Here is a 20,318-nt window from a genome sequence, read left to right as displayed (position 1 = left end):
GAGGGCTCTTCAAGACTTCAGTCTGGATAGAGTCAGACTCTTGGACACTGGTGTCACGCAAAAGCTCAGTTCAGGTTAGGCTCGTATAGAAGGCATACCTACATACTTGTTGTCGGTTAAAATTCGATTGGCACTGTCATTTTTATTTTGAGATATTCGTTTACTGAGGCCATCGCAGGAAAATGTTCATTGAATGACTGCTTACTCGGCCAGACCAGTAGTCTCAACTTTGATGTCATCACGCGTATGGTACACAATGCTCCTCCCTAATTTCTGAAGTTCACTCTGAATCTTCGTCCACCTCACAGAGATATGACAGTTTCTTCTGCTTCTTTGAAATCTTGCTGTACATATCAATAGCCGGCGCGTCCCTCTTCGCATGTGGTGTTAAAGGCAATAAAAGACGATTGGTGTGAACAGAAGCAAGCGGTTTCGGGGCAAGTGTCTCTTCTCCTAGATCTTGGAGCGCCTTCAAGGCATGCCAGAGTGCTCTAGACAGAGCAACCTGCCGGCCCGCAGCAAGATTAAGTGCATTTCGTCCACCTTGCATGTATGGTCTGATGCTGCACACTCGGCCTGAGACTCGTACCTCGCGAGCCCAACGGAGCATGCCTGTGAAGTAGTATCGCGCTTCGTTGACGGCGTTGCGGTCCAAGTCTCCGTTCCCGGTTGAGATGAGATGAGCAACGCCGAGGCTGTTGTCGAACACGATCCTGAAGGGCCAAGTTGATAGGATCTGATAGGTATTGTCCTCTGGTCTCTTCTGCAGAGGAACAGCCCAGGGCAAGGGAAGATTGTAGGTGGCTTGAAAGTTGACAAGGTGGGGGTTTCGAGACCAAGCTTCCGCCATCGTCACTTTCAATCCGGGTTGGACCGAGGATCGACCATAGGCGCGGCTCTCGAGGTATCCGAGAACCCACGAGGAGTTAGGCTCTGGCGCCATCTCGAAGCTTTCCATGTCCCAATCTGTGTCATTGAAGTCCATCCAATTCACGAAAGGTCTCTGCCTCGGCGACGGTGAGTGTTCGAGCCAAACGTATTTTCCTGCCTCCGATGGTTCGGAACCGAGACCTGAAGAGTTAGTGAGTCACGTTAAACCTTCTCAACGCTACTTGCCTCTGTCATAAACCGTAGCCCGCATGAGGTGCCACAAAAGATGGTCCCACGATCTCGGATGATCGATGGTGTTTATTGTAAGTCGCTCTCGGCTGACAAAATCAGACACGAAGTCGTTGTAGGTGCCGGGTTCATACGATTCATCTTCGTCTCTAGCGCAGACATCCCAGAAGAACCAGCAGAAAGCCTCCTTCCAGTCGATGTCATCAGCGTCGGTCATCTTGGCTGGTGGGCGTGTCTGTTCGTTGAGTGGTTGCTAAAGAAGGCTCGCGTTGATCTTGGGAGGAATTCGGTCAACTTAAGTACACATTTGTGTTGAACGAAATCATGAGAGAAATTATTAGAAGCAACTTAGAAAAGTTGTTGACAAAGTAAACCATAGGTAACATTAAAGCAGTAAGCAGAGGTTCTAAGGGCACGGTAATGACGACAACGAGTTTAGATGTACGTATAATACATTCCACCCAGAGGCTTTCAACCTCAGCTGCTGTCAATGAGGCTTTCGAGAGAGTATAAAAGTAGATGGTTTGCTCATATCTAAGGAGCTTGTCAATTCACAAGGAGCTTTGGCGACTGATGACAGCCTGAAGCTCAACATAGCGACAAAGCAACTACACAAGATTGACTGAATGAGTTCCTTCAAGAACACTTATCGCCGCAACTTTTAATCAGTATCAAATCTCTAATTCGAGTATCTTCTACTTGGTGCGAACAGCAAATCTGCTTCTTCCCCTGAGTTTCTTGCCATATTTGAAGAACAGCCACGGAAATGGCATCATGGCGACAGTCAAGAAAGCAAGAAGACTGGTTGCCCACTCGTAAACCAGCTTCTCATACATCTGAACACCAAAAAGTGGGAATGCAGCTGTGTTCAAGAATATTTAGCATTTATACTTGGGTCAGACTTGATAACGCAACTGAATGTCTACATACCTGCGACTGTACATCTTGTGAGGCCGTTTGAGGCCATCGCAGACGCGGCATACTGCTTGTAGGCATCGACCTTTTACATTTGATTAGTAACTATGTTGAAAACAGTGCACTTTTGAGAAATCATCCACTTACGAGAAAGGTGAAAATTCCGGTAAATTCGAGAACGGTTCTACAAAATCCAAGATGTCAGTTGAAAATTTGCATCGCCTGGTGATCGGAGCACAAACCCGCAGCCAAATACAGATGATCCGATAATTGGCACTATCCAGTGTACACCTGGCCGTGCCGTCCATCCATACCAGAAAAGACCTATTGGTATGAGTAATGCGCCAGCCATCGCTGGAGGTAGTCGAAACTCTGGCTCGCTCGTCCCATGGCTTTCCAGCAAGGAACCTCTGATTCTGGACCAGATTTGAGTCGTGGTGGCCGCCAAGCACATTCCAATGATGATGCCCGAGAATTTCAACCCGCCTTGCCAGAGATTGAAGTCGTACTGATTGCGGAATACCATGGGGAAGGCGAGAAAGAATAAGTACAAAATTCCGAGCAGGATGGCTGAGAAGATATTCAGGCAGAGACACATCGGCTCAAAGACAAGAAACTGGCAGGGGCGGACGATTGATGTTGCTACAGCTCTTGTCTTCGAAGCTGGCAGGGAATGTTCAGCCGGTACATGATAACGGTCGTCTCCAGTCTCCTTCCGGAGTCTTTGCGCCTTTGCTCGTAACAAGACCGAATGGTAAGTTTCCGGAGCAAAGAAGAGAATCATTACCAAGATAACTGTAGCCCATATGATCATTATGTAGTACGTCCATCTGAAGTTGAGATAGTAGTTGATGAAACCTCCAAGGAGGGGACCGGTGCAAGGGCCTGCAAAAGGGGCCAAAGATACAAGAGCCATCGGTGTCTGGATCTTGTGAGGAGGGAACATATCACCGCAGCTCCCCCCTGCAACTGAGAGAAACGTTCCGCCGAAAAAGCCGCTGAAGAATCGTGTGATAACAATCGTCTCGATGTTTCTGGCGACGGCTGACGGGATTGTCGATATGATGAACAGGAGCCATGTCGTAAGGTAGATTGGTCTTCTTCCGTAAGATTCGCTCAAAGGGCTGATGACTGCCGGCCCGAGACCGATTTCCAAAACGAAAGAAGAGAGGCCCAGGGTTGCTACCAAGGATGACACGCCAAATTCGGGGCTCATCTGGGTGTAGGTGGCCGTGTAAATCGAGCTGGTGCAGGTACTTGAGTGTGATGTCAGCAGCGAGAAACTCTGATTTTATTCAAATGTGCCGATGTGCTTACACGCAGACTGTTCCCAAGCAGACGATGATGACGACAAGCCATTTGCGAGATAGGGGCATGCTGTGCGGACACCAGGGGTCGCTTTCATCGTCGAAAGACATCACGAAAGAACTCGAGTCGGTTCTCTTGGCTGGTTCCGGGTCAAGTTCTGATGTCTTTGGTAACTTCGAGGTGTTTGGATTGTGTGGTTGCGTAGGAAGCTTTTCGCCCCCTTAATTGCCCTCAAGCCCCATACTTCCGTAGCTGTAACTGAGTTGAAGGTATCTGAGACTCCGTTGTGGTGAGAGTTATGTTTCAATTCCACAGAACGTCTGGCACCAATCAACCCTGACACAATCATCCAAGTAGAAAGGTTATTCGACAAGAACAGAAGAAAACGCCGATGCAGGGCGATTTTTACTATTAAAAGACTGGCAACTAGGTGACACTAGTCCTGGGTGATGTACGTCACAGAGTCTCCACTTATTGAGAGCCCGAGGTGACTTGGCGTGATCCCGGAGTCCCTAGGTCTTGCTTGCCATTAACTAGGTCGATAGTCGCCGAGGTCGGATCAACTCTGAATCGCGAGCTCTCCTGGCTATTGAAATACTTCCGAATAATTTTCATTGAAGCGCGCCGACTTATTTAGCAGCCGTCTCTGCGCTCATTCAACGAAGACTTGGTTGGTTTCAAGCACCTCGTACTTCCTTTTCGCAGAGACCGAAGAAGCATGGACCGTGTCACCCAAGACGATCGCGTCCAGTGGGCAATCTCACAGCGCCATGTATCCCAAAGAGGCGCTTACAACTTCGCTCATCGCCACATATGGGGACCGCGGGAGAAGTCTATGGCCAACCCATGGTCACCGAGTAATCCCGATGGAACGTGGGTAGCATCTCAAGGCGCCATGGTCTAGTCCAGTTAATAACGGGTGTAGAGTCATTTTGCGCCTACCTGAGAACAGCCTCATGCACCAGGAAGTTGCACAGTTTATCAAGGAAACCGTGAGAATCACTTGATCGTTTCTGTTCAGAAATCAAACTGACCATCGAGAGCAGATCAATGTGCTTCCCTTGGATCATTTGACTTACAGCACAGGACCACGGGGATCTTTGCACCTCCATCGCGTTCTTGCCACATTCATGAATAAGGAATTTCATCCTCGAGATTCAGTCACGGCCAATGATCTCTTTATAACGCCTGGGTTGGCCAGTGGCTTAGATGCAGTGGCATGGTCAGTTTGCGACGAAGGTGAGGGCATACTTGTTCCGCAACCGTTCTACAACGGCTTCAGCTTCGATCTTCTGAATCGAAGCAACACACGAGTCATCGGCGTCTCTTATCAGGGCATGGAAGGATGCTCAAACCTTGAGGATATTTTCCGACCTGAAGTGAACAGATTGGCTTTTGAGGCGGCTCTGAACAAGGCTCGTGGGGAAGGTGTGAACGTCCGCGCATTGCTAATCTCAAAGTAAGTTGTCCACTTCTGGAGGGAATCAGTGGCGATACAGATCATGGCTTATCCTTTTTTCATCAAGCCCACATAATCCTCTGGGTAGATTCTATCCTTCAGAAACACTACGGGAGTTCGCTTCTTTCTGTGGTAGAAATCGGCTACACTTCATTTCTGACGAGATCTACGCCAAATCTGTCTTCCCGAATCCAGCAATCTCAGGTCAAGCTTCATTTGTTTCTGTCCTTTCACTCGACCTTCACAATGTCATCGATGCAAACTTACTGCACGTCCTATACGGCGCAAGCAAAGACTTTTGCGCCAATGGCCTACGTCTGGGCATGGTGTACACGAAGAATGAGGCTATGCTAGGGGCGATGTCGAGCATTAGGTTGGTTCACTCGTCTGCGATTGACCTACGATTCTAACACAACGTTGCTAGTATGTTTTCTTGGTCACCTCATGTTCTTCAAGACGTCTGGGCGTGCATGATGAATGATCAAATATGGATGGAATCCTTCATGGAAAAGAAGACAGACCTCATGGTGGAAAACTACCGTGTGGCCACCTCCTTCTTTCGGGAGCACAACGTCAGCTACTTCGAAATGTAGGCAAATTTTCCAACAATTTATCGAATGAAAGTCGTGACAGTCGTGTATGCTAACATTTGTTTAGGAACGCTGGGCTCTTCATCTGGGTTGATCTTCGCCACCTGTTCAACCCATTGACTTTAGACGGAAATCTTAGAATTCAGTCTGAAATTTGCATAGCTCATTAGCAGCGTGAGCTTCAAATAACAGATCTATGCGCGAGACACGGTGTCATGATTGCACCAGGCAGCGTTTACATGCCAGAGGAATTTGGCTGGTTTAGAGTGACCTTCAGCCTGGGAAAGGAAGCACTAGAAGAAGGGTTGAAGCGGTTTGCCAGAGCTATTGCCGAAATGAGAATCTAAACCATAGATAGACACTAGTCTCAGAATTTATGGGAAAGTATTTTGTATCTTTTCAGTGCCTGATGGGACTTACTCATTTGAGATGGGCGGACTGTCACGTGGTGTGTTTTCAAAAAGCCTCGGCTTCTTACGGCGCACTTACTCCGCACCTAAGCTCTCTTCGGCCTCTTACCAAGTCGCCGGCTTACTTTCACTCCTGGAGCTGCAAAATACCTCGCCTTCTTGCGCCTTGATGAGGCAACAATGGTTGACGATTCCCGCAAAACACCAGACAACCCAGCCCCAGTGAGTCCGAGTCGACCCGTTGTCAATCGCATCAGAGTCGCCTGCAAGGCCTGTAACGCTAGACGGGTCAAGTGCGATGCCGATCAAGGACAGCCATGCTGGCAATGCCGTACGCGACAAATACGTTGCGAACTTATTGAGTCCAAAAGGGGCAAGTAAGTTTTGATTGCTGAGTGTCGCGTTAGTTTGTCTTACGATGAATCAGATATGTTCGCAAGAGACGAGTTCGTCCATCCGCTCAGGTAGCCAGCGAGACTTCATCGCCCCATGTCGAACAACGGCTTGCTCCATCTGATACAGAAGATACATTTGATCATGGCCGGGGCGTTGAGGAGGTCGATGGGTCACATGCATCATCCCATCAGGAGACATCACAAGATGTCAACCCAGCTCTTTCGCCGTTCAACTCTCGCGATGCACAAGGAACTCGGGCTTCAATACCACAACAACTTCAACCAAACTCAAATGCGAATGGTTCTGTGGATAAGTCTAGTCTATCCTACATTGTGGAAGTCGTTCACCGACCCAAAGACGGCTTAACAGAGCCGCTGAGGGTACACTACCCCATACCTGCATCGATTGTCGATCAATCGACGTCCAACTTCGGCCCCAAGACACCAGAGGATTCGATCTCTTTGCAAGAAGCTCTTGTTATGCCGCCTCCTGAGGTGGCAGATCAACTAGTCCGCATCTTTTTCGATACCACACACATTGCCTTCCCTGTCTTTGACCGACATAGGTTCACGCGGCTGTACCTCCAAGGCCAGGCTTCTCCGCTTGTGTTGCAGACGATCTTCCTTCTAGGCTTCATGGTCGGCAGCGATGACCTCATTCAAGCAGGAGGCTTCAATGACAGAGCCACGGCTAGAAAGACATGTTATCTCCGCGCCAAGGCATTATATGACGCCGATTACGATGCCGACCGAATGAATGTTGTGGCTTGCTTGCTTTTGATCGGCTTTTGGTGGGCTGGTTACGACGAGCAGAAGGATCACTGTCATTGGGTTGGCTGTGCGACGACCTTTGCGCAGTCCATGGGCATGCATCGCTCGTGAGATACCCGCTTCTGCTTTCGAAATTTCTGCTGACTTCAATATAGGATGTCACAGTCTACGTTCAGCCCTCATACAAAGTCTCTTAGGAAGAGAATCTGGTGGGCGATCTACGTAAGTATATGATTGCCCACATTGTCCTTCCGTGCTAACAAACTCAGACTCGTGAGCGGCATCTCTCTGCAGCGTTCGGCCGGCCATGTCGTATCCGTGACGAAAATTGCGACGTTGAGCCCCTAGATGAGGATGACTTCAACTTTGATCTGGATCACGACCACAGACTCATTCCCGCTCAACAACGATATCATATATCCTATGTTCTTGAGATGACGAGGTTGGCAGCAATACGTGAGCAGGCTACACTTTCAGACACTGTTTGTAATCATTCTGACGCCTCAATACAGTTGGCGACGTGCTCGTTTCAGAATTTAGTCCCCGCCGGCCCATGACAGAGCAGTTCGAGACGCAAACTCTCAAAGACAAACTGTTTGGATGGGAACGGAAACTACCAGAGAACCTTCAGATGTTGCCCTTGGACGGCACTCTCGGTGCCCCCTTTTGAGCCAGCATGCTGCATTTCAACTATCAGTGAGTGAACCCCCACACCAGATATTTATGCGTGATTTGCTTATGCAATACCCAGATACTGCCAAATACTTCTGTTTCGCCCGAAGTCCATCGAGATAGTCTCCCAGGAAGAGAAGGAACGAGACTCACGAGCACGCATGGCAGCAGACGGCATCACTCGCAATGCAGAAGACCAACTTTCTGCAGACACCATTAGATATGCACAAATCCATCTGTAAGCACCTCGATTCCTCGTTGAGAGCCATACTCACCCCACTACAGTGTGCCGGCTTTGTTCGGCGCCCTGTCCATGCACACCATCGAAATCTGCCGCAAGGACTCCATTCGCCGACAGCTTGCGGAGAACAAGTCGCGCCAATGTCTTTTGGCGTTGGGCGAATTATCAAAGTCCTGGCCAGTAAGGATCTGGATCTCGAAATCGTTCGTCAGTCTGATGACGAGATTGACTGGCCAAGATTCAGCCCCTTCTGGCGGTGCTATTGTCAGAGTATCCACAAGCATTGTGAGTAACTAACTATCTCAACAATGGATCGGACTGGGACTGACATTTACTGACATGATGCGCAGCACCCTGCAAGCCCAGATGGTCAGTCTCCTCACGAGACTGTTTATGACAACCAGTCCGCTTCTGGTGTTGGAGATGGACACCAGGACACGACATCAACGCTCAACAACGGCTCAGAAACTCAGAATTTTGACCCTTATGACGTCCCTCAAGCAAACCCTCATCTCTTCTACGACAGCTTTTGGACTTCGTACCTCGACAATGCCTTTGACGTGGACTTACTCATCCATCCTAATTCGGGTCTTTTTTGAGCTGCAGGGCTTTTGTTTCGACTACCTTCTGTATGATGAGAGTATTGGATTATTTTGCTACTACTAACACCTAATATCGGACGTTCAAATGAAACGGTTTGCCTCCGTAAGGTATCCTGTGTCAACTTTGTTGTCTCCGGTTCAACATGCGCCACACTGTACTTCGCGAAACCGTGCTTGAATCCACCCACAACACTGAGTTGGTCGATTCAAAATATCACGTCAACCCTCCAGACATATACGGAGGTGGGCTGTAGTCCGAGTCATCAGTAGACGACAATCGTCTCTTCCGCCTCAAGGTACTCTCATATTCGGCTGGCAATTCCAGATCATAGGTAGGTCGTTGGGAAGCCTGCCGTTGCGGTTGCCTTCTTTTCGATCCATTTCCCTCACTGTTCAATGATTCTGAGGAGTATGAGGAGCTCGAAGCCCTCACAGGTGCAAATCTCCTAGTCTCTTGTGGAGGAACCCGTCGTATGTCCTTGGCAGATCGACTGCTTGTCCTTGATGCGTTGATTGGTTGAAATCCAGAGACCACTGTAGATCTCTGCATATCGATAACTTCAGCAGGCGTTCCTCTCACATCCTTTTGGGTTCCCGTGCCCGTTCGGATTTTCTTGAGTGGTGATGCAGTTGCAGCCTTCTCCGGATGCTGTGATATAAACCGTTCCAGCTTATCGTCAAATGCCGGTCCTTCACCTGCTGGTGACTGAGGTCGCATCGGTCGTTTTCCTTCTGCTTTATCAGATAATTCCGTTGTAGGCAACGGTTCACTTGGATGTGCAACAGTCGATGATGATTGGGTACGTGGCGGTTGAGTTGATGGCAGTGGCTGGCTCTGCGGAGATCGGTGTGGTGACAACTTGACCAAATGTTTCTGCGTCTGTGGTGGAGGGTACACCAGTCTTTTCTCTTCTGATTTTGCTGGCAGCTTCGTGTCAGGTCGTGTTGGGTAACCCGTGGGAGATTGAAATGTGTCCGACCGGGTCATCGCCTTTTGCATCTCAACTGGATGATTAAATGCAGTGATGGCCTGCCACAGCGCATGGTTTACCGCCATTGTGTCATCAGCAACCTCCTTTTTGTCGAGCAGTGACTTGAGAGAGAGGTAAAGTCTCGCCCCTGGGCTGCCATTTAGCATTGCCAGCGCCCAATGTAGCAGGTATGTGTAAAACAGCTTGCACCAGTTGAGGGTGCAGCGGTTGATGGCAATCTCGGTGTCGGTCACCAGAGCAGCGTATCCTTGTTTCGTTGCGAAAGTGGAGTCAAAGTCAATGGAGTTTGTCCCAGACACTCGCTCTTTGAATTCTCGAAAGAAATCGTCAATTCCGTCCGTTTCGTCATGTTCCAACACGAATTCAGCCATCAATGGCACCCTCCATGGTCCCTCGAGGCTTTGGCTGTTTTCAAAGTCGACGAGATACGGGTTGCCATACCAGGCATCGTCGGTCGTTGTATACAGGCGCGACTCCAGCGGCCCATAGGCGACAGTCTCCAGATGGTTCAAAATACTGCGGCCAACTTCTCCAGGATTTGTAAAGAGCCGTTCGAGGCTGATCCAGTCAACAAATGGCTTTACAGATGCGTTGGACGTTCTCGGACCATTGATCCATTTGTACTCGTTGTCGGGATTCCACGAAACATTTGATCCTGTGACAAGCCCGTTAATCAGCAAACAAACAGGTCAGGGGAGGGCCGCAGAATCCATTACCAGTCAGGCGCCGCAAGAATCGCAGGAGAAAATGCAAGACGTAGTCCCATGAACTTGGGAGAGCGGCAATGTTCGAGGACTTGTAATTTGTGCGCAGCGCTCGTCTGATTTCTGCGTTGATGGCCTTCATGTCTTCCTCACAGCGACATATCTCCATATCCAAGTAGAAGAAGAGGAACGCTTCCTTCCAGTTGATTCTCCTTGGACCAAACACATCTCCATACTCTCGGTGATCTGAAACTTGGGTTTGTAGTGCACAAGGCGGGCTGTGAGTCGGACTACTTGCTCCGAGTGACGCACTACGGGACATGTCTATCTCCTTCGATCAATGTTATATCATCAAGTCTTACAACAGTCACAGTGGTTGCCCTTCTTTTGTCCGTACCGATAGCACTCAAGGTTCTCAACGTTCCTGGCAGACCAGATTGACTTCCCAGACGGCGCCACGGCGTCCAGTTTCGAAATGTTTGGCTTCTCCACAGTTTGACAGGACGAGATCTGTAAAATAAACATGATTCTAGGGATTGATCAGCTTTAAATCTTACGACTGTACTGTTTGACAGGCGTCTTCTGTTTGTTATTTCGGGGTGTCTTGAACAAAGAACTGAATGGGCTGCACTTGACCGTGCCTACCCGTCGAAACAACACAATTCCTGCTGAGCCGTGCAAACAGGTAAGAGCATTGACGTAAAACACGTCATTTCGCACGGTGGGTCGTACAAGAGTTAAAATTACACCAAACTTCCTTTGATATGTCAAAATTAAACGTCTGAAAACATCTAGAGTTTTCCACAGCCGTCGTACTGTGTGATACCAATTGCCTCTGTTCACTTAGGCGGAAGAGTTAACAGCTTTCTAGAAGTATAGAATAATAAAATATTTAGTAGCATGTTTGCCCCTACTTTGTATGTTTGCTGTGTAATAGCAGTATATCTACTATTGAATCTTTGAGAACTTTGCTCCCTAGGTGGATTTGACATCTAGCTTTTCAGTTAGATGCTGATAATAGCAGTGATCAGAAGAGTTACATAGGTCATAATAACAATTAGGATAACAATAGGTACAGTCACAGGGATGATAATAGGTATACTTAGAATAATAAAGAACATAAAGGCTGACGTATTTCGCCCCTCCCTTAGCTAGAAAAGTCTAGCTACTATTTCACAGCATAACACCCATGCTATAAGGAGCTCTCAGATAACATATAATTAAAAGTTACTTATAAAACTTAGATTTAGGTAGTACAGATTACGCAAACCTCAGAGATTTGTTTCAGAACTTTGCCACTGTGTTGTTATATGGTTCGTTACACCTATGCTGCCTTGAGTAAGGTAGCATTGACAACCCTTTTCATTCCCCGGCTTCATGACATCAAGAACTCATCTCGAAATCTCCATCAGCATGAGGACATAAGCCCTGTGCGTTGTTGTCTGCGTGGTATGTGTCTGAGTTGGAGATGCAGATCCCTTGTCTGCCATGGACCATGTACGGCGTTGAAAGACAGCTGAGACTAGCAACTTAGGATTGATCATCCTCGAACGATTTAGTCAATCCAAGAAGTTACGAGAAGGAAACTTCCATCCGCACGGGATTTTCTCAACGATGGGAGAGCATGAGTGCCTGGGCTCTAAGTTCTGTATATCTTGGCTCCTGGTCTCCTGTGATCATCTTTGTTCAATAACCCAGGACAGCACTTCATTTGCATAAATCCACAGATCAACAAGAACAACAGACACTCTACCAACGATCCAACTATGCACGACTCACGCTTCGCGCCGGAGCAGTCTAAACCACCGCAGAGCCTAGCTCTCAAGGCTTTGTTCATCACCACTCTCGTCGCTCTTCTCATCGCTGTATTACTGATGTACCTCATTGATCACTTGAGCCGGCGATGCGTCTGGGTTCGCCGTCGTTTGGAAAGGTTTTGCGACTCGCAGTGCGAAGACTGGACCAACAAACTCCCTCTTGGTCGAAGCGATGCATTCTCCTTCCTCTTTCACGACTTGCTTACCATGTCAACCGAGTCAAAGCAAAGACTGTTGGACATTCTCCAGGCTGCTGAGCTGGAGCAGGAGGGCTTTCATGGTAGCATGTTCCCTGACGAGTGGCTAGAGTTTCTCCCTTGGCGCATTGTGCAGGCTTTACATCCTGCTGTCTGTAAGTTGAAGCCCTATCACAGCGACGCGGTGCGTTGGTTTGACTGATCAAATGCATATTCATACAGCCATGAGCTTGTCGGACCTACCTGCGAACAACAGTGGTGACCAAGGCCCAGAGGTCATCTACGGCAGCAAGGCATGGTTCCAGACCCCGCATGACGGCCGAATCCTGCCAAAGATCGTTCATCACCCAGACATTGTCACAACCACAGGGGGTTCACGTAACTCACGACGGCTAGAGAAAGACGCTTGCCTCGACAACATACTCACCGTCCTAAAGGAGCCCCTCATCCGGGACATGAGAGCGGCTCATCGAGTCACGCCCACAGAGGACTTGACCTTCTCCTGGGAATTCATGTTCGCCATTCGATGGGCCTGGACCGACAACTCCTACCTCGTGGACTTCCAAACCCGCTATGAGGTGCCCATCTGGGGGGTGCCTGTGCCGCAACGCTTGCTGACCGCCGGCACGGACACGGGTGCGGGTCCACGTCGGCGGGTATTCAAACCCCACTTCGGCTTTGTGGGGTTCTGGGCTGGCGCTTTCCAGATCGCCGTGGATTCCGCGGCGAGAGCGGCGCGAGTCGAGTTGGACGAGGACTTGGACATGCCGGCGCCGAAGGATTTGGAGAAGGTGATCAATGGCTTTCGGATGCTGCACACGGCTCTCCTCTCCAATTTTGCGGCCGCGTTTGATGAAAACCGCGATGCGGCTTTTTCTCTGGAGGAAGTTGTGCAGCAGGCTTTTCACGACGCTGTGACGAGTGAATATACTCATGAAATGGACCGAGAGGTCGAGGAGCACTGGAGGGCACTCGCGAAGTGGCGGCCTTCGGGTTTTGGTTCTTCAAGTTTACGGGTCAGATATCTTAATGACAGAGATGATTTGTGATGGTCGGAGTTGGGTCCGTAGCATAGACAGCAAGACATCCAGAACCTAGAGTTGGTTCTCTTTCTTTTCGGAATGATTATTGAACGACGCTCGCCATAAAATGATCGTGCCCCATCGCAACGCGGCGCTTATCGGCCTGCCGTCGGTGATCGACCAGGGGGCCAAGGGAGGTCAAGCTCCGAACATCGACCCTTGGCATAACGGGTCCGTGGCGATCTCTTCGGCCAACGTCCATGGCCATCGCGATTCGCGAATCGCAGGATGCAGCAGCGCAGCGCTTGCCTGCAGCACACGCACTGGTTGACTGGGAAGAAATTTTCACCGCCCCTCGTGACTGTGAACAATCGTCGTCGGCGTTATCACGGCGGCATTCGCCTTTATTTTATCGACGCCACGGATTGCCTCTTTCTGCCTCCCCGTGGGATGCGCAAGCGGTATGGACGTGTGATTGGTCGTGGAGACGGATTAGGAAGGGCGGAAATACGTCCAACCTCCGCACGTGGAGTTCTCCAGGTACCAGAGGAGAAAACAAACGAGTGGATGTGTGGTGGTACGTCATTACATAATCCTCCACATTGAGGTTGAGAAATTCAGGGCTTTGGGAGCGCTTCATTGGCCATCTTCATGCGTATCTGATCTTGCGGCTGGCGCAATCTCGAGATTGACCAGAGGGGCGAGTAACGTTGGATTGAACGACAGATGGCCGTATCGTACGGGACCTCCACAACGGTGGGATGCCGACGGGTAAACGCCGATGAAGAAAGCACCCTTTGTGGCCGGAGACTCCTGTGCGGCGTTCACGTGAGGATCTTGGAGATGGAGGCTCCGAAGAAGTGGGGAGGGGGGCGGTAGACTTCATGAGCTGGTGGTGCTGTGCGTCTTTCGTTTCATCGACAGTCGGGCCGTCAAGGGAGGATTCGGATGGCCAACCTGTGTGGTGATGCGGCTGGATGGGCTTGGCTTCCCAGGTTCTGGTTCTAGATGGGACGAGGGGGGGCGTTGGATGGAGGGCTGCTGCGGCTGCGGGAGTGGCTGGCTGTTGATCGACCTCGATGTCCCGGCACACCCTGAGCGATTGTTTCTTGCAGATTGCTTGCGCCCATGATTGCTGAGTCAGAATAATTTCACAAGAGGGAATCCCATCTCACGCCTGTCGGGATTTTAGCTACCGTCAAACAGAGACTCTTATTGTTGCGGGGAGAAGTTGGGGATGGGATGTAGAGCGAAGGATAGGTACTCACTAACTACGCAGTACAGTAGTTCGGACTCCCCGGACGAAGGACGTCATAGTCAGAGCCGTTCGCGCTCCGCATGCCGCCTTGCCCTGTTCGGCAGTCCGACTGGCTGGATGATGAAAAAGAATATGGAGACCGCAGGACCTTTTGGTGTTTGTAACCTAGGTACCTTAGCGGGCTGGCCAGGCGGCGGGAGGTGGGAATAAGCAAGACAAAAGGTTTACGGCCATGGCTCGTCATCGCCCTCGTTCAGGGAACGCACAACGACCCGCTTCCCTGTCGCGACCAATGGCATGCGCCGGAAGCGGTGCCAGGCACGGCGGACTGCTAAGCCGCCACTAGAGCCGCCTCCCTGCGCCCTCCTGGAAACAAGCTTTGCAGGCCGCTTTGCCAAGCTGGCTGCCGCTCTGCCGCAACTTGGCAAAGCCGCGACAGGGCGAGAGACACCACCACACTCATCACACATTTTATATCCGACCAACGCTTCTTTGCGGCTGTCAACGTCAACGATGGAATGACAGCAACGCAGAGGCAGCGCGATCACGCACTAGAGCAGCGCGTGTGTCTCATCCTCCGCAAACGCTCTGACCCTCCTCCGGACTTGCTCCTCGCATCCACCGCCTGTGGACCATGCTGTCCCGATTTTATTCCCAGACAAATGGGCGGCCAGTCGAACGTTCGGGCGAGGACGAACGGCACTAGTTGCTTTACCTCAACCCGCGCTGCATCTCAAAGTGGGACGTGCTGCGCTAGAGGTTGCCTGTTTCGCGCCACCGTCCTCTGCCGGTGATGTCACGGGTGGGTGTCTGCGCTCTGGGGGACTGGGGGACTGGGGAGATGGCTCGACCGCCTGGAGAATGCGGCCAGCCGCGCAGCCTCTTCCTCGGCCTCCGTCCGAAAATCTGGTTCTGCGGACTGAGCCTAACGTATGGACGGTTAAGCCTTATATGTCCTCGGTCTCCCAAGGTTGGCTACCAGGCGTCTCCGAAAGTCACCTGTGCTACTATATTACATGTGGAAACCATCGTGATCGGAGGAGTTTCTACCTTCCTTCTTTCTTCACCTCTCGATCTCCTTGAAAATAGGAGACTTCACCGAAACAATTAATATTTTCATCCGCGCATGAGAACAGCCCAACATGTCTAACGCACGCTTCGTCGACGAGCCGCCTCAGGTTATCAACCAGGCGGACCTCGACCTAGCCAACGAGAAGCTCGAGTCCCGCGATGAGAGCTCCGCGAACGGCAATACTTCCAGCGAAGATGCTGTCAAGAAAGAAGTCGACAACACGCCCGGCGCCACCCACGGCGAGCACCGGTCCAACGGCAATGGCGCCAAGCTCGAGAGACTCGGCACCAACGATAAGTACGAAATCACCGAGGACGACTGCTACGACGAGCTCGGCTACTCGTTTCCCAAGTGGAAGAAGTGGACCATCCTGACCGTCATCTTCTGGGTTCAGGTGTCCATGAACTTCAACACCTCGCTTTACTCCAACGCCATCCCGGGTATCCAGGAGGAATTTGGCGTCAGCGCTCAAGCCGCCCGCTGCGGTGCCATGATCTTCTTGGTTTTGTACGCCTTCGGCTGCGAATTGTGGGCGCCGTGGTCCGAAGAGTTCGGTCGCTGGCCGATCCTCCAGCTCTCCCTGTTGTTCGTCAACATCTGGCAGATCCCGGTCGCTTTGGCCCCGAACTTCGCTACCATTTTGGTCGGTCGTGCGCTCGGCGGTCTCTCGTCTGCTGGTGGCTCCGTCACCCTGGGCATGATTGCCGACCTGTTCGAGTCCGATAAGCAGCAGTACGCCGTCGCCTACGTCGTCTTCTCTTCCGTCTTTGGCTCCGTCCTCGGCCCCATCGTCGGCGGTTTCACGGAGGAGTACCTCAACTGGAGATGGTCCATCTGGGTCCAGCTCATTTTCGGTGTCGCCATTCAGCTGATTCACGCCTTCACCGTCCCCGAGACCCGCAGCACCATCCTGATGAACCGCATCGCCAAGAAGCGCAGGGCTGCCGGCCACCCCAACATCTGGGGCCCCGACGAGCTTGTCCCCTTCGCCGACCGCTTTTCCATGAAGGAAGTCATCTCCACCTGGGTCCGTCCCTTCAAGATGTTTGTCACCGAGCCAATCGTCCTGGTTCTGTCACTCCTCTCCGGCTTCTCTGACGCCCTTATCTTCATGTTCATCCAATCTTTCGCCCTGGTTTACAAGCAGTGGAACTTCACCACCGTCGATATTGGCCTGGCCTTCATTCCCATCGGCATTGGATACGTCATCGCCTGGCTGGCCTTCATCCCCGCCATCAAGCGCAACATCAAGGAACGTAAGGCCAAGCCTCAAGATGACCGCGCTCAGTACGAGTCTCGCCTATGGTTCCTTTTATATACCGCACCCTGCCTTCCCATCGGTCTGATCGGTTTTGCATGGACTATCCAGGGTCCTCCCATTCACTGGATCGGCTCCATGGTTTTCGCTGCCATTGTGGGTATTGCTAACTACGCCATATACATGGCCACCATCGACTACATGATCTGCGCCTACGGACCCTACTCCGCATCAGCCACCGGTGGAAATGGATTTGCCAGAGATTTCCTAGCTGGAATTTTAACGCTCGCGGCAGAGCCTTTCTTCCTAAGGATAAACCCAGCCAGTGGGAAGAATCTCGAATACGCCTGCACCATCCTCTTCTGCATCGCCTTTGTGTTGGTCGCCGCCGTCTTCGTCATCTATTGGAAGGGACCTGCGCTGCGCGCTCGTTCGCCCTTCGCCATGAAGCTCGCCGACGCCAAGGATGATGCTGGCGGTCGTCGCCCGAGTCACGTCGAGGGTGGTGCGGACACCAGCACGGCAAACACTGGTGATAATGCTCCCGACCGTCCCCCGTACGTCCGCCAGAGGAGCCAGAACTCGAGATTCTTCGGCGAGAGCAGAGTCACCCCCCGCGGCACTCCCAGAGGTACCCCCTCCGCAAGCAGAGCCAACAGCCGTGCCAACAGTCGTGCCAACAGCCCTTCCAGGCGCAAGTAATGGGTTCATAAGAGAGCACTTCTCGATCACTCATGGGTTGAGAACATAGATGCGTGGCGTTGATTTCATGACCTGATACCCCTTGGCAGTTGACTATGATCTAGATCTAGTCTATTAGTCTTAATAATGAACGTTTTACCAACGAATGGTTACATCTCACCACTGTGATGAACTGTATACTGTCGTCCGCAGACAATTCGAGAGGTTGAGCAATAAGCATCGTCGTTCTAGTCGTCTTCATCCTTGTCGTCGTCCTTGTCGTCGTCCTTGTCCTCGACGCTGTCGTCGTTGTTGTCCGTCATTTTCGTCTCTCGCTGTCGTCTCGCGTCGTTTTCCATCGTCGTTTCTCATCGTCGTCTTCCATCGTCTTCTTCCGCTGTCGTCTTCCATTGCCATCGCCTCTTCATGCGTTGGATTGATGTAGGCATCGGGATAGGCGTGGTTATCTTTGGGTCGCATGGCCTTGAGGGTGTCGATGATTTTGAGGAACAGGAGCATGACCTAGATTCGAGAGGGCAAGAGCTCCTTCACGTTGCTACCTTAGGTACTCTTAGGAAGGCATTACTCGAGCGTCCTGCCCTACGGCAAGCGCCTGCAGTATTTTCTCATTTGCTCCTTCCCTTACCTCCCTACCTCCCCTTAGCCGCCTGAAACAGGTAATTCCTCGCCTCCACAATTGCAGACTTGACATCCCTCTCTTCACCTTTTGACTATCCACATACTTTGCAGACATCACTCTGTCGATCACCACGTCAAAGTTACCCCCAAACGACTAGCACAGTATGGCGACAGGGCAGCTATCCGTCCTTCCACCAGAGATCCGAGCCATGGTCTGGAAGTTTTCGCTTCCTGATGACGTGCCTGAGGTCTGCGTCTTCCAGAAGCCCTCGATATTTGCCACGTCGGTATTTTCTACCTTGGTGGTCGATACTGCTTTTCCGGCCTTGGTACATGTGTGTCGCGAAACACGTTACTTCGTCTTCAACACCAAAATCAGTGGTATCCCGTTTCGTTACTCCGACCTCGCTGGCTGCGACACGCCCTATCGACCCTTCCGAAACGAACTTGATACGTTGCTCAACGCACATGGTTCTGGTGTCAACCACATTCCAACTGATGTCGACTCCACGGTAGAGACGATGGCTTCAGCTCACAATGTCGATGATATAGACGCCATGAGAGAGGTGTCAGAGCTGTCTTACATAGTTAGAAGCTTTCCAGATTTGGAGCATCTGGCAGTGCGAGTACCGGCAAGGCGCATGCACATCCTCCAAATCTTTATACGGGAAATATTGCACCACTTCTTGCCTCGACTGAAGACTGTTACGTTCGTCACTGTGCAAGCCACTAGTAATGTTCAAGTCACTGGTACTGTTCAAGCCACTGGTACTGTGCAAGCCACTGGTACTGTGCAAGCCACTGGTGCTGGTGGTCCACTGCTACTCCCAGACTTCCAGCCGCCCGAGGGCAGGTGCAAACTGCATCGATTCTCTACGAAAGAGATGGAGCACCTTGCAATCAAGACACGCCAAGATGACATCCAGAACATGGATGATTTGATTGCCAGCGTAATATTGGGCTCTATGAAACTTCGAGCGTTCGTCGATGCCACCAAAGCAAAGTACCAATTGTCACTGGCGTAAGTCACAAGCGTCTTACTCGGACCCTGGGCGCACTATACTCACTCTAGTTTTTACCATTTCCTTCGTTTCGGTGGCTGACTCTTGGAATACATTCAGCAAAAAGATAGAAATCGAAAAAAACATGGACTCTACGAACGGAGAGAAAATCTTCCAGGATATCCTAGAACGGGCCATCGACTTCCAAGCGCATACCTTCATCGAGTATCAAAACGGCTTATGGAACCGAGCCACCGCACGTCCATCTGAACAGATTACTCATATTTCCTGTTTACTGCTCGACCACCGCCATATCTACCCCGAAGCTTTTGTCTACAGAGACGGCGCGTATGTTGCGAAGCGGGAAATCCCAGTCTTGTGCGCAGCGGAAGGGCAAATGAGATTCGAGAAACTGCATCAGGAATTTGTTAAACTGGGACTTATCCAAGAAGATGCACAAGTGGACGACGAAGATGAGGGGGGCGATGGGGATGACGAATATGACGACGGTCACAACGATGCTTGAAGACGACGAAGCCTGAGGACGACAAAACCTGAGGACGATGAAGTTTAGAGACGCAGATGAAGAGAGAAGCAACGTTGATTGGAACCCAATCAAGACAGCTGAAATACGGGACGTGCTGAGCTTGTATTCCGCGGAGATGGCCTTTTGGAATGGGGTCTGTCGAACAGATTAGTGAACATAGGTGGTTGCGATTACGGAGTTAAGGTATGAGATTGCATTAACGGCGGTGTAATGGAAATACCAGCTAGCTGAACCTTCGCGAGTAACTCCTGCGACGTTGCAGTGATTGGCGTGTTCCTTGTTATGATGCCAGGTTATCCTTTCCAGAGCTATGTCCTGTGCTTTACACTGGTCGTCAATTGGATGATGTTCCAGTCAATTATGTGAAACGGCTTTTGACAGGTCTTGGCCCTCCTACCTACACGCAATTACGTCCCAAGTTTGTACGTGAAATAGTATTTGTCCATGGAATGCCACTCAGACACCTACATTCTAGACAAGCATAGAGCTTAGACGATCGATGATAGAGACGACGACATAGGCCACTAGACCCAGATATGTCCAAATAACAGCTGTCGGCCTGGACTTCAGCCGCCAGCCTCAATTTGGAGGGTAGTGGGTGATTGTTTAAAACCACCTTATATTATCTGCTCATGTATACACTTATAT

At 50.8% G+C, this 20,318-nt stretch overlaps 9 protein-coding genes across 9 annotated transcripts; 6 read left to right on the top strand and 3 right to left on the bottom strand.

Annotated features, from left to right (window-relative positions):
* Positions 1-280: 280 nt before the first annotated feature.
* Positions 281-1,336, bottom strand: CGCA056_v009704 (uncharacterized protein; the record flags this gene model as incomplete). Its single annotated transcript, XM_037324951.1, has 3 exons — positions 281-373; positions 590-1,003; positions 1,214-1,336. 3 exons carry the CDS (start codon positions 1,334-1,336, stop codon positions 281-283), a joined length of 630 nt encoding a protein of 209 aa, XP_037176904.1.
* A 478-nt stretch (positions 1,337-1,814) lies between these two features.
* On the bottom strand, positions 1,815-3,452 carry atB-0 (Efflux pump atB; the record flags this gene model as incomplete). The annotated part of the gene is made up of 5 exons (XM_037324950.1): positions 1,815-1,981; positions 2,050-2,119; positions 2,182-2,218; positions 2,277-3,290; positions 3,352-3,452. The coding sequence occupies 5 exons, from the start codon at positions 3,450-3,452 to the stop codon at positions 1,815-1,817; spliced, it is 1,389 nt and encodes a 462-aa protein (XP_037177269.1).
* A 608-nt stretch (positions 3,453-4,060) lies between these two features.
* On the top strand, positions 4,061-5,561 carry ACS1 (1-aminocyclopropane-1-carboxylate synthase-like protein 1; the record flags this gene model as incomplete). The annotated part of the gene is made up of 6 exons (XM_037324949.1): positions 4,061-4,215; positions 4,268-4,334; positions 4,389-4,801; positions 4,938-5,174; positions 5,226-5,390; positions 5,459-5,561. The coding sequence occupies 6 exons, from the start codon at positions 4,061-4,063 to the stop codon at positions 5,559-5,561; spliced, it is 1,140 nt and encodes a 379-aa protein (XP_037177281.1).
* Positions 5,562-5,981: 420 nt separating this feature from the next.
* Positions 5,982-7,637, top strand: CGCA056_v009701 (Cutinase transcription factor 1 alpha; the record flags this gene model as incomplete). The annotated part of the gene is made up of 5 exons (XM_037324948.1): positions 5,982-6,178; positions 6,229-7,074; positions 7,123-7,189; positions 7,237-7,423; positions 7,480-7,637. The coding sequence occupies 5 exons, from the start codon at positions 5,982-5,984 to the stop codon at positions 7,635-7,637; spliced, it is 1,455 nt and encodes a 484-aa protein (XP_037177283.1).
* Positions 7,638-7,800: 163 nt separating this feature from the next.
* Positions 7,801-8,479, top strand: CGCA056_v009700 (uncharacterized protein; the record flags this gene model as incomplete). The annotated part of the gene is made up of 3 exons (XM_037324947.1): positions 7,801-7,877; positions 7,925-8,165; positions 8,231-8,479. The coding sequence occupies 3 exons, from the start codon at positions 7,801-7,803 to the stop codon at positions 8,477-8,479; spliced, it is 567 nt and encodes a 188-aa protein (XP_037176837.1).
* Positions 8,480-8,696: 217 nt separating this feature from the next.
* On the bottom strand, positions 8,697-9,845 carry CGCA056_v009699 (uncharacterized protein; the record flags this gene model as incomplete). The annotated part of the gene is made up of 1 exon (XM_037324946.1): positions 8,697-9,845. The coding sequence occupies one exon, from the start codon at positions 9,843-9,845 to the stop codon at positions 8,697-8,699; it is 1,149 nt and encodes a 382-aa protein (XP_037176219.1).
* A 2,099-nt stretch (positions 9,846-11,944) lies between these two features.
* Positions 11,945-13,241, top strand: CGCA056_v009698 (uncharacterized protein; the record flags this gene model as incomplete). Its single annotated transcript, XM_037324945.1, has 2 exons — positions 11,945-12,347; positions 12,415-13,241. The coding sequence occupies 2 exons, from the start codon at positions 11,945-11,947 to the stop codon at positions 13,239-13,241; spliced, it is 1,230 nt and encodes a 409-aa protein (XP_037176220.1).
* A 2,373-nt stretch (positions 13,242-15,614) lies between these two features.
* Positions 15,615-17,504, top strand: kojT-1 (putative efflux pump kojT; the record flags this gene model as incomplete). The annotated part of the gene is made up of 1 exon (XM_037324944.1): positions 15,615-17,504. The coding sequence occupies one exon, from the start codon at positions 15,615-15,617 to the stop codon at positions 17,502-17,504; it is 1,890 nt and encodes a 629-aa protein (XP_037176217.1).
* A 782-nt stretch (positions 17,505-18,286) lies between these two features.
* Positions 18,287-19,649, top strand: CGCA056_v009696 (uncharacterized protein; the record flags this gene model as incomplete). Its single annotated transcript, XM_037324943.1, has 2 exons — positions 18,287-19,143; positions 19,244-19,649. 2 exons carry the CDS (start codon positions 18,287-18,289, stop codon positions 19,647-19,649), a joined length of 1,263 nt encoding a protein of 420 aa, XP_037176218.1.
* Positions 19,650-20,318: the final 669 nt, after the last annotated feature.

Source organism: Colletotrichum aenigma (genome assembly GCF_013390185.1).
Source record: "Colletotrichum aenigma strain Cg56 chromosome Unknown KSG_Cg56_contig06, whole genome shotgun sequence".
NCBI classification, from domain to species: Eukaryota; Fungi; Ascomycota; class Sordariomycetes; order Glomerellales; family Glomerellaceae; genus Colletotrichum; species Colletotrichum aenigma.
The sequence above is the reverse complement of the archived record's forward strand: the minus strand, read 5'-3'. Positions and strand labels throughout refer to the sequence as shown.